Source organism: Salmo salar, chromosome ssa02, assembly GCF_905237065.1.
Source record: "Salmo salar chromosome ssa02, Ssal_v3.1, whole genome shotgun sequence".
NCBI classification, from domain to species: domain Eukaryota; kingdom Metazoa; phylum Chordata; class Actinopteri; order Salmoniformes; family Salmonidae; genus Salmo; species Salmo salar.
Genome location: NC_059443.1, coordinates 36,825,693 through 36,838,872, shown reverse-complemented (window position 1 = coordinate 36,838,872; position 13,180 = coordinate 36,825,693). Strand labels below are relative to the sequence as shown.

General features: G+C 41.4%; 2 protein-coding genes across 2 annotated transcripts; one reads left to right on the top strand and one right to left on the bottom strand.

Annotated features, from left to right (window-relative positions):
• Positions 1–367: 367 nt before the first annotated feature.
• efhb (EF-hand domain family, member B) lies at positions 368–8,226 on the top strand. Its single transcript, XM_014164763.2, has 13 exons — positions 368–628; positions 785–847; positions 1,108–1,251; positions 1,675–1,855; positions 1,971–2,081; positions 2,321–2,450; positions 2,586–2,669; positions 2,806–2,873; positions 3,062–3,216; positions 5,367–5,574; positions 5,700–5,921; positions 7,276–7,457; positions 7,755–8,226. Exons 1-13 carry the CDS (start codon positions 560–562, stop codon positions 7,899–7,901), a joined length of 1,764 nt encoding a protein of 587 aa, XP_014020238.1. The 5' UTR covers positions 368–559; the 3' UTR covers positions 7,902–8,226.
• Positions 8,227–9,740: 1,514 nt separating this feature from the next.
• si:dkey-82o10.4 (m-AAA protease-interacting protein 1, mitochondrial) lies at positions 9,741–12,877 on the bottom strand. The gene is made up of 5 exons (XM_014164777.2): positions 12,310–12,877; positions 12,049–12,120; positions 11,749–11,875; positions 11,382–11,526; positions 9,741–10,237 (listed from the first exon to the last, which is right to left on the bottom strand). Exons 1-5 carry the CDS (start codon positions 12,736–12,738, stop codon positions 10,153–10,155), a joined length of 858 nt encoding a protein of 285 aa, XP_014020252.2. The 5' UTR covers positions 12,739–12,877; the 3' UTR covers positions 9,741–10,152.
• Positions 12,878–13,180: the final 303 nt, after the last annotated feature.

Here is a 13,180-nt window from a genome sequence, read left to right as displayed (position 1 = left end):
AGTAGTTTTTAACTGTAATGCAGTTGATTGGTGACAATGACATGAACATGTGTTGAGGTTGACATCTATACAAGCATTATAGTCCAATTTTTTACCTCAACATAGTGTGAAAAACACAAACGGTAGCCTAAATGTAGGCAACATTTGCTGGGGGGGCATTGAGAAGATTCGGGATCTTTCCCTCACGGCCCTTTCCCCCAGGCGTTTCCATGTCAATTCCATTATTTTTGATCGAGTTCGATTGACCTCTTTGCGCTGGAGTCCTTTTTTCCCGTCATAGTAATTATAACAAGGTAGAATTGAAGGTGTCTTTATTCTAGAACACTTGCACAGTCAGCCTATAATTATAGCGCCAATCAGACCAAGCCTCGGTTTCCTAGTGGCGGTTGCCATGTGACTCGAGGTAAACATTCTAGCAGAATATCCTGGAATTTGATACAAAGTAGCCATCTTAAGCTTCTCTCTTCAAAATGAAACATTGTAACTAGCAACTAGACATATAAAACCCGTGTTGAGTAGGCTACATATTTGTATAGCGACTTGTTGATACGCTAACGATATGAATTTGATAGAAAGGAATGCAACCAACACCTGGAAATACACCGAAAGTTTCCCGAATATTCGAAGGGTAACAAGCAAATAGGCTTGGTAGCCTAGTTATTTCTTTGCGTTTGACTGATTCAGCTGGTAACTATTTTATCTTGCAAGAGATGCGTATATGATGTGGTCTACTGTAAATGCATGTTACCATACTGTATGTCTATGATATCCCCATGTCACCTAGGCTGGGAAACTTATTCCTGTTGGTGACAGAGCTAAGACTTGCTTACAAGAAATATCACCCAAGGTAAGTTGAGATCGTGCTGCCAAATAATAAACATCAATATGATATAGCTAGATCAACACACTGACTGAATTAACGTCACTACCAAACTGTCCTGAATGGCAATATACAATAGGATCTGATGTGCCTGGGATATACAGTGCAGTCCTTTGTCATTCTCCTTTTTGCCTCAGGAGCAGCATGTGTGGGGGGGATTGTGCACAAGTGCATGTGTCTGTTTGTGTGGGTGTATAATCACTGTCTCACACACCTCCCTTTTAAAGCCCCAAACCCCACCAGTCGTGAGGAAGTTTCTCAACACAACACGCCCAGGTGCAGGGACTATCCGAGTGTTCCATGGGAAAGCCAACGACCCTGATATTGCCAGTACTCTAGTTCATGGAGTGAGCAGCCAAGCTTCTATTTCTGTGAGTAGAGGCCTAAATAAACAGACATGTACAGTGAGTGAGTTTTAAGCTAACTAGACTCAGGTTTTCATGTTACAGATGTAGGATCTTAATTTGATCACTATTTTGTTGCTGAGAATTTTTACTGCATAAAAGGAAATGCAAACTTGTAGTGTTTCTAAAGTTTTAAAGGCTTCTAAAGTTTCTAATTTCCAGACTTGATTTGCCCTAACAAAAAATGTATCAAATGCTACAGAAAATGTCCATTAATTATATTCCACATAATAATTCAAATTTCCTGTTGCTGCAGGATTGTTTTCCTGCTGTAGCAAACTGGATAAAATTAAGATCCTGCATTTGTAGATGCATTTAACATGGTAGAGATCATCCACACATTAATTAATGGAATTGGTATGGTCGCATTTGTTTCTGTATTTCCTACAGGGTGGATTAGTGATCAACCCACCACCTAAGACCATCTATCAACAGAGGTTACATCAGCTCCGTGAAGCTGGGTATTCCACCAATCAAAAAGCCCCCCTGGGCAGGTCACATGATCAGAGCCCTGGGCTTCCAAATTGTCTCGACACTGGCAAAGCCACATTTGGTGTGAAATCCCCCAAAAGTGAGTCAGACAATAAAGACCCTAGAAGCTACAATGTGTCACCATGAACATTCATATTATGACAGAAAGACATATCCACAAGCCTTCATGTACAAGTGTGTTCCTTCTGATCCAGGTGCAGCTGCAGGTGCGATTATCAACCCACCTAAAAGTGCAGAGCAGGTGGAGACAGAGGCTCAGGAGGGACACCAGTCTTATATCCGCTCCCACAATGCCTACTTTGTCGGTGAGTATTGTGGACATTTGTGTCTCTTTGGTTCTGACAGTGTTGAAATGGGGACTTCATTTCAGCTTGAAAGTCATTTATATGCTATTCAATATGTTGTTTTACACATTGATTTAACACCCATAATTTTCAGACACATTTCTGAAGAAACACCATAGCCAGTGGTTAATCACACAAGTCGATATTTCTCTGTTTGATTTTAGCCAGGGTAAATCCATCATAACTGTGTTGTGTCCCAGGTGAACAGGTTGATAGGAAATACAAGTGGAGCCATTATGGAAAGGACGGCAGGTTCGGAGTGCCTACTCCCCACCACAACGATGGACGCAGTGTCTCCAAATCTCTCCACTGGTTGTGTGATACTCAGAAGTAAGCACTTATCCTACCTTATGTTTATTCAAAACACTTGACTTCTTATCGCTCATCACCATTCAGTGTCACACAATGCATTGCCAATAGTCATGACGTCAAATGTTGATTTGTGTACTGCTATTTTTCCAATAGGCATAACAGTGCAAAGTTTGTTTCTCAGAGATGTGATGACTTCAGGGAAAGGACACAGCCACAGATTGGCAAAGTGCATGACCCGTAAGTCTACCACATTAACTCTTTAATGCAGATCTAGTTAAATGCCTGTTATGTATACGTTCGTGACCTGTGTATTGCACAACTCATGCCCAGCTACTGCAGTAGCTTTAATTCCTCTGTTTCCGGCCTTTTACAGCATAGCAGACACATTGAAAGTGCCAGCAGGTCATACATTTGGAATCTTGATGCGGCCAGATGACTTTGGTGAGTAAAATTCGAATGAATAAAAAGACACATATTCATAAAAGGACACATATTGAGTTTTCTATTACAATGCCAGTATGAAATTGGTAAAAATGGGTCAAGCTATAATGTAGTCTGGAGGGGTGACCAAAATGTAAGCCTTTTGTTATTGTTTGAAGATGAAGAATTTGGTTTAACTTTCTCCACAGGTGCAGGTGACCTTCTCCACTCTACCCCTCCAGCAGAGTACCAGAAAGGCACAGACAGACAGCGCGCCCTGGTCAGTGCTGTACGCCAGCACCTCAAGAAGGTCAACTTCCACCACTTTAACTCCCTGCTGCAGGCCTTCAGGCACTACGACAAGGTAACATACAGTGCATTCGGAAGGTATTAAGACTCCTTGACTTTTTCCACACTTTGTTACGTTACAGCGTTATTCTAAAATGGATTAAATAAATGTAAAAATCCTCATCAATCTACACACAATTCCCCATAATGACAAAGCAAAAACATGTTTTTAGAAATCTTTGCAAATTTATTACAATAAAAAACAGAAATACCTTACATAAGTATCCAGACCCTTTGCTATGAGACTCGAAATTGAGCTCAGGTGCGTCCTGTTTCCATTGATCATCCTTGAGATGTGTCTACAACTTGACTCGAGTCCACCTGTGGTAAATTCAATTGATTGGACATGATTTAGAAAGGCACACACCTATCTATATAAGGTCCCACAGTTGACAGTGCATGTCAGAGCAAGAACCAAGCCATGAGGTCGAAGGAATTGTCCATAGAGATCCAAGACAGGATTGTGTCTGGGCACAGATCTGGGGAAGGGTACCAAAAAATGTCTCCAGCATTGGAGATCCCCATGAACACAGTGGCCTCTATCATTCTTAAATGGAAGAAGTTTGGAACCACCAAGACTCTTCCTAGAGCTGGCCGCCCGGCCAAACTGAGGAATCGGGGGAGAAGCGTCTAGGCCAGGGAGGTGACCAAGAACCTGATTGTCACTCTGACAGAGTTCCTCTGTGGAGATGGGAGAACCTTCCAGAAGGACAACGATCTCTGCAGCACTCCACCAATCAAGCCTTTATGATAGTAACCAGACAGAAGCCACTTCTCAGTAAAAGGCACATGACAGCCCGCTTGGAGTTTGCCAAAAGGCACCTAAAGGACTCTCAGACCATGAAAACAAGATTCTTTGGTCTGATGAAACCAAGATTGAACTCTTTGACCTGAATGCCAAGCATCACGTTTGGAGGAAACCTGGCATCATCCCTACGGTGAAGCATGGTGGTGGCAGCATCATGCTGTGGGGATGTTTTTCAGCGGCAGGGACTGGGGGACTATTCAGGATAGAGGGTAAGATGACCGGAGCAAAGTACAGAGCCATCCTTGATGAAAACCTGCTCCAGAGTGCTGAGGACCTCAGACTGGGGCGAAGGTTCGCCTTTCAACAGGACAATGACCCTAAACACACAGCCAAGACAACACAGGAGTGGCTTTGGGACAAGTCTCTGAATTTCCTTGAGTGGACCAGCCAGAGCCCGGACTTGAACCCGATCTAACATCTCTGGAAAGACCTGGAAATAGCTGTGCTGCGACGCTCCACATCCAACCTGACAGAGCTTGAGAGGATCTGCAGAGAGACGAATGGCAGAAACTTCCCAAATACAGGTGTGCCAAGCTTGTAGCGTCATACCCAAGAAGACTAGAGGTGCTTCAACAAAGGACTGAGTTAAGGGTCTGTATACTTATGTAAATGTAGATTTAAAAATAAATGTGTAATACATTTGCAAAAATGTCTAAAAACCTGTTTTTGCTTTGTCATTATGGGGTATTGTGTGTAGATTGATGAAGGGGAAAAAGCATTTGAATACATTTTAGAATAAGGCTGTAACGTAACAATCTGAGAAAAGTAAAGGTGTCTGAATGCACTGTATATACTGTATTAACTTGATAATATCACAGAATTTCTAAACCACAGGAACAACATCGCAATACTTCCGGGAAAGCTTTGCGAAGCAGACTCGACCGACCAGACATGGGTTTGGGGTCTGCAAGTCAATGGGAGAAGTGAAAAATTCTTCCTTAGCTGCAAATTTTCCTGGAATCTAAAGGAACAACCTAGATTCAAGCCAATGTCGAAAGTAGCTCACCATGCTATTACTCCAACCTTGTGAAAGTGGGTGACACATTTTCATAAAAAACGACTTAATATCGAAGGAGTGCCTTTGATTTGATTGCCTGCACATGCGCAGTTCGGCGTGAGACTACCATTAGACCTGATGAGATGTTTCTGAGCATGAGCTTAGCTAACCAACGTCGCAATGACATCGCCTACAAGCATGATCTGGGATGTCTATTGGAGAAGCAGTTTCTAGATATCTTCATACTGTACTGTCTTTGATAATATTATGTTAGTTTCAGATAGACACAACCTCTGTTCAGTCTGTCTGTGTGTGTGCTACGTGCGTACGTTTGTGTGTGTGTGTGTGTGCGACTCCACAGAAGGGTCAGGGTGTGATCGACAAGGAGGACCTGCACGACGTGTGTCGTCAGTTTAACCTGGACCTGAGTGGGCCGATGCTGGATGACTTGATGGAGTACTGTGACGTGGACAAAGACGGACTCATCAACTTTCTGGAGTTCGCCAACTTCCTCAACTGGAAGGACAAAATGCCCATCAGTAAAGTGGAGCAGCGCATTCTGACCAGTGGTTAGTTACAGTGTCTAAACAAAGAAATATAATTACTAGAAGGCTCATTCCCATTCAAGTCAACGTTCTGTGATTGGTGGACTGGCGGTAATTCTATTCCCTTTTGATTGACAACTCTACCTCAGAGTGTAAGACCAGCACAGCCCCAGATAACATGCAGAGAGAGGCTCTCCCTGTGAGGCCTGCAGCCTCAGAGGCTTTGGTCAGACCGGAGGACCTGGAGCCTGCAGAGGTGGGCAGCATGCTGAAGACCCCTAAGACTCTCAACAGACCCAGGACCATCCAGGACCGCTTCATCACCTCCTCTTCTCTCATCCGGGCTGTCGTGGGTGGTCTCCCTACAACTGGTCAGTTGTGATTGTGTTGTCTTGTAACACTTCACTGTCCAGGTTTACCTCAGACTACAGTAAATAGATATTTAGCTGAAAGATGCATGAAGAATTTGATATACACTACCGTTCAAAAGTTTGGGGTCATTAAGATATTTCCTTGTTTTTGAAAGAAAAGCAAAAAATTGTCCATTGAAAATAACATCAGATTGATCAGAAATACAGTGTAGCCATTGTTAATGTTGTAAATGACTTGTGTAGCTGGAAACAGCTGATTTTTAATTAAATATCTACATAGGCGTACAGAGGCCTATTATCAGCAACCATCACTCCTGTGTTCCAATGGCACGTTGTGTTAGCTAATCCAAGTTTATCATTTTAAAAGGCTAATTGATCATTAGAAAACCCTTTTGCAATTGTTAGCACAGATGAAAACTGTTTTCTGATTTTTAAAGAAGCAATAAAACTGGCCTTCTTTAGACTAGTTGACTATCTGGAGCATCAGCATTTGTGGGTTCAATTACAGGCTCAAAATGGCCAGAAACAAAGACTTCTCTTCTGAAACTCGTCAGTCTATTCTTGTTCTGAGAAATGAAGGCTATTCCATGCGAGAAATTGCCAAGAAACTGAAGATCTGGTACAACGCTGTGTACTACTCCCTTCACAGAACATTGCAAACTGGTTCTAACCAGATTAGAAAGAGGAGTGGGAGGCCCCGGTGCACAACTGAGCAAGAGGGCAAGTACATTAGAGTGTTTAGTTTGAGAAACAGACGCCTCACAAGTCCTCAACTGGCAGCTTATAGTACCCGCAAAACACCAGTCTCAACGTCAACAGTGAAGAGGCGACTCCGGGATGCTGGCCTTCTAGGCAATCTTTTCTTTTTATTGGCCAGTCTGAGATATGGCTTTTTCTTTGCAACTCTGCCTAGAAGGCCAGCATCCCGGAGTCGCCTCTTCACTGTTGACGTTGAGGCTGGTGTTTTGAGGGTTGGTTGCTGATAATGGGCCTCTGTGCGCCTATGTAGATATTCCATAAAAATCAGCCGTTTCCAACTACAATAGTCATTTACAACATTAACAATGTCTACACTGTATTTCTGATCAATTTGATGTTATTTTAATGTACAAAAAATCTGCTTTTCTTTCAAAAACAAGGACATTTCTAAGTGACTCCAAACTTTTGAACAGTAGTGTAATTCCCATACTTCTCAACAAAAAAAATCAGGGAGGGACATTTGTCCGTGATTCAGCACACGATTTCTGACATTTGTATCTTTGCATTACAATGGACTGGTAGTCCTTTCTCCCCTGCTTCTCTACATTGTGTGAATCACATTCTCACTGTATAATTATGAAATCTTTCCACGTAGACTATCGTATGTACGGGACTCCCACAGTGCGCACCGACCTGGCGGCCCCGCGGATCAAGCGCGTCAGCGACAGCACTAACTACGGTGACCAGACCACGGCCTTTGACCTCCTGTATCCTACGCTGCACTCCCTAAGGGGAGTCCACAAGGAGCACTTCTTCTGCCCCCGCACCAAAGAGGAGGTACAGAATACCAATGAACCCACTGAAGAATCAAGGGAGAGAATGAAAGATATGGTCTAGTAGATTTTATAGAATAGCACTGGGACATGCAGTACCATGTGGAGGTTTTGTGGGATTTTGTTACAGCATTCAAAATGTAGGAAAAAAACATTGTTTCAAAAAATTATAATGGTGTGAACAATTCTGCCATTGGAGAAGTGATTGACACAAAATGTTATTGAAATAGGACGGAGCATAAGCAAATCATTTGTCAAAGACATCTTCTGATTCTTATTTCCGCCTCCATTTCCTTTTCAGATTGCTGAAATATTCCGAAATGTGGGCGCGAGTATTTCCGCGGAGACATTTGAGGAGGCGTGGAAGCTGGCATCCATGAGACACCCCACTGGGGACGTGTGTGTGGAGATTTTCCGGGACGTTCTAAAGGAAATTCAAGCTAATTAAATCTGAATAGTATCTTTTACCACCTCAGTATCTATTCCGTCAAAGAATGTACTTCAAGTATTACATATACTACATAAGTGTTATACTTCTTTTTTTTTCTGTGAGACTAACTGTTAATTGTCATAGTAACTGTCATTCAAATTATTTTTGATTGTGGACTGTAATGTATTTTCTTATGTTGAGAGCAATAAGCTGTTGCTAGAATAAGTAATACCTTTTTTCTGCTTCTAACTGCTGCTAACTGAATGCTTACCCTTCCTGCATGTGATAATTAATATACAGTATCTGCTCCTGAAACCAAAGTAAATATTGAGAATTATAAGTACCATCATACCATCGGAGTCTTATCATTTGAAGTCCTATTTATTCTGTCACACTCTTTGATTAGATTTACAGACATATTTACTCTATGGTTTTATTAGTCAGCGTTATAATGTCAATCTGTCAATCCTAATTAAATATGTGGCCACAGCCTTAGACACGCAAACACACAGACGTGTGAAAACACCACCTACTGTACTGACGGCATATTGAAGTAATTGTTTGGATAACAATATCAACTTGAATAACCAGATGAATAAAAGGTACAGTGTGCATACACTAATCCATGTCAAAACCCAACAACACAGAAATATAACGTGTTAATAAACACATTAGCTTTTGTCAGTGTTTTATCACTTGAATTATTCCACTACTGTAAATTACCATTTAACAATCTGACACCCTGGCGTGGTGAATTGGCTAATATGCTATACACATATTCACTAGCATTTTAACATAAGTAAAGCTATCCACACTCATAATCACATTAGGAATAACCAGGAAGCGTCTCTACCCAGAACCCCCTACGCACCTGCCCATATTACCACGCCTGGAAATTATAATAATCCACACCCATATTTCATTATGCATGAATTAATGCTTACTAATGAAGGAATTGTCTCTATTTGATGCATCATTAATAGTGTGATTTAAGAGTTGACAGAATTGGAAGACACAGCGTTCAAAAGCCTGTCAGTGTCATTTTTTTAGATTGTATTTTATTTCACATTTGTTTAACTAGGCAAGTCAGTTAAGGACAAATTCTTATTTACAATGACGGTCTAATAGAGGATGTTTGATTTTGGCATAATACATTACAGTACACCAACATCTGTGATTCCTTTGAGATATTTAATCATAATGTAAGATATTTGGGTCCCACTTGAAACAAAGTACAACTTAAAAAGGCTTTAAATAGCATACATAAAGGCTTCATAAGCACCACATAAACGCTTCACAAATCATCTAAGCATCTGTCATACTCTATAACTGATGCATAAAGGGTGACATAACCATTATCACTGTAGGGTGAATTGCCAAATGTGACATTACACACTTTGTATGTTTTTACATTTATAGAATATGACATATGCTTATAGATTATTTGTGAAGCCTTTATGTAGTGCTTATGTATGCTATATAAAGCCTTTACAAGTTGTACTTCCTTTAAAGTGGGACCGGTATGTGTATACTATCCTACCCTTGTTTTTGCCCAAACTAAACCGAGGTCACTCATGTAAAATGTGTATCATATAAACACCTATACGAGGATAAAGAGACTTGCCAGTTATTATCCAACAGCTTTCAATAAACACTCATTCATATTGTGATTTGTGTAACACTATCGCCTCCTTCTGCTGAGGATTGTTGTGTTTATTAATAGTGTCCTACCTTTATAGATGCTATGCCGCATCAATTGTACTTCTGAAAAATCAGACAACTAAGTTGTTTCTGAACAATACAGAACCATAGTTTAACCTGTGATACTGTTTCAAAGAGATAAAAGCTCATACCGTATCACCATGAAGCAGTTTATTTTGTTCTGGGACAAACTGTAACAGCAGGGATATAGTAGGCACGAATTGTTCATGCTGAGATTCAGATAAAGTCTATTGTTCCCAAGAAATCTGAGATTGGATAACTTACAGAGAAATAATAAGTCTGTATTTCAGTGTGTAGGGCTCTGGTTCCATCCAGTCCACCCTACAAAGCAGCTAGGACTCAAGGTGACTCTTCTGTTGACTTGTAATGGTTCAGTTGAGTTTGGGCGCGCTTGGCTGAGTACAATGGTCCTGCTGATTCAAGTCCTGTTGGTTAATAACGTTTTGTTGAGTTGAACGTTGTCAGAACTGAATTAGGTAAACTGTGCTGTGTATGCTTGGTCTGACGCTGTATCCTGGTGACAGAGGTGTTCATGGGTCTTGTCCAATCACCCAATCTGTTTCCAGTGCCAGTGCCAGATGTTAGTGACTGTCCAATCAGGTTCAGCTCCCCTGGTCAGCTCCCGGTGGAATCTGAGAGGAGAGATGGAGGAAGGGAGAGAGAGAGAATGGGGGGAAAGGGAGAGAAACACATTAAAACGAGATCTAATAGGAATTGCTTTAGATTTGTCTATGGTGTTTTATCACCTCTGCAAAGCGACAAGAGAAGTAGAGTGAACGAGACGGAGAGAGAGAAAGAGAGTGTGACGACAAATATTTGTTATGGAGTATACTTTTGAAGATGAGAAAAGTTGTTTCCAAACAGCTGAGGGAAGACCATTTAAACCAATGCTGACAAACAACCAAACTAATCTTCCCACCATCACCTTGAAAATAAGGTGAAGCATCTTAACAGAGCTCTCTTATCCTGCCAAACTGGATCTCAGCAATGAAAGGGAAAACATATGATGTATGACAGGCTTTTAGAAAAGAGTTTAAGACCTGAAACAATGAGAGTGAGATTCGGGCCAACTAGATAGGTGGGTATTAGGTATGACAACCAAACCGTGTGGTCCAATTCCTAACGGGATTTCTGATCAGGAATGGGAGAAGAAGCTTGATCCTGCTCCGTGGATCGGAAATGGATTTAATTCCTGTCATTGTGCTTGGAGCAAATCGCGTAAGTGATTCAGACCAAATCAGAAGTTACAGCACTGAAGCTTTCTCTTCAATTGGTTTTCCATAGGTGTACTTTTACAGCACTTAGGAAGTGTTATAACACATTAATTACACTGTCAACATGGCTGTCACAACACACTACAATACTATGAGACGTAATACAAAACATAAAAGAATCAAGAGCAACTACAATGTGCTTTCTTTATACACAATGTAGCTAACCACCTCACGTAGAGGTTTGTATGCATCCATACTTCCCCCAACCTTTCTCTATGAGATGCAGAAAATGAAGTCTCTGGTTAAATGTTTCCATTACTTATTGTGGGTTCACATACATGGAGAAAGTAAAGTAAAGATTGACAAACTCTCGCATATCAAATCTCTTGGTTTATCCATCAAGATCCAGTAAGAGATGAAGAATTGGTAGAGACACAGCACTAAAAAGTTTTTATTTCATATTTCAACATATTTAAGTCAAATTTAGGGAGACATAATAATTATAATCCAAACATTTGGATGCGTGAAATTAATATTGATTAGTCTTGGATGCCATGCTTACTCATAGACAGCTGTCACTATCTTCTTCTGTGGGCTGTCTTCTTCAGTGACGGCCATTTTGAAGATCTTGGTACTCTCTGGGTCCTCAGGAACATCAGCAGTGGACATATGCCAAAACCTCATCACAATGAAGCAAAACTTCCTACCTGAGAATAACAGAGGAAGCAGGAAAACAGAGAGTTAACAAAAGAAACAGTGAAGTAGGACAAAGTTATGCATCCCACTAACTCACGCACGTACGCACGCACGCACGCACGCACGCACGCACGCACGCACGCACACACACACACACACACACACACACACACACACACACACACACACACACACACACACACACACACACACACACACACACACAGCAATACCATTTGAATCAAAAACTATGGAAACTTCCTCTGGCAGAATAAATATAATATCGTCCAATGAGATAGCTAGATGTCTTCTTTGGGTTTCTGAGAGAGCCCTACACCTCTGTTGCGCATAGACCACCATCTGAAATGGAACCAGATAAGACACAGCTTATGGGACATGGCTATAACAGGGGCCATTGATTCGTCAGAAAACTGATCAAGGAATCTAAAACAGGACACAACACTTTGTCTTTACAATAGACTATAATTTAAATGAATATAAATAGGACTTTGGAGATGGTAAGAGTAGGCTACCTCAGTTGATACCAACCCTCTCAGCTCCTCAAAGTTGCCATTGGACATCATGGTGGAGACATGAACCAGTGCCTATTGCAAAGACCAGGTCAGTCAAGTGTCTAGTTCACATTTGCCATTGTGTAGTTTCTAATATCCCAAACATATATGATGAATACAGTGAGTTATGACCCTATCATAAAGCTGACATAACCCTTATCAAATAAGGGATATAATGATATACCAAAGAGCAGCCTATATATAACACCTGAGAAACCATACCTGCTTGACTCCATTGTCAAATTCCACACTGTTAATGCCCAATTGAAAATAGAGTTCTATCAGGTAGATGTGGACTTTATTCCAAATCCACGTGAGTGGATCAGGGATGCCGACAACTGTGATGCCATGATGATCATGGCCGCCAGTGCGCTTCCGTTCATTCTCGCTCTCTGTGCAGTAGTGTCTGTATTTCTGATGGGAGAAAACCTCACTTTGTCGCCGCAAGTTATGCAAGCTACATCGTGCGGTCGGTTCTCCAAGCGGACCCGCGGTGCACGTATAGATAGACGTCAATGAACGGCATAGGGGCTGTTGTGGCATTGTGGAATAGGTCCTATTCAAGGAGGAGGCCAGCGATGACAAGTATGAGCGCTTTACCAACCCGCGGAGCTCACGGCACGTGGCGATACATGTAAACCGCTGCATCATGCCAACGCACTTGCGAAAGCAAAACGATATAGTATAATTTTCATTCTGGATTTTGATAGAAAGCAAGATGCATTCTCCTGTGTGGTTCTTCCGGCAACCTTATGTAACTGTCCGATGCTGTACCCACAATCCTTATGGAAAATACACAACATTTACTGTACCTACAATATCCAGTAGAGGGAACTAAATGTCTACAATTCAGTCTTGTACATGGATAGTTTGACACCAAAAATTGTCGGCGGGAAATATGCACGTTTCTGAGCGTAAAATAAGATTCCCAATGGAACCTTGAATTGCAGAAGTTCTGTAAGGTCTTATTCCTAAAACGTTGCATTCCAGAACCATGCCTTTAAAGCTGCGATATGTAACTTTTGGGGTGATGACCAAATGCACATAGAAATGTGTGTTATAGATCTGTCATCCTCATTGAAAGCATGTCTAA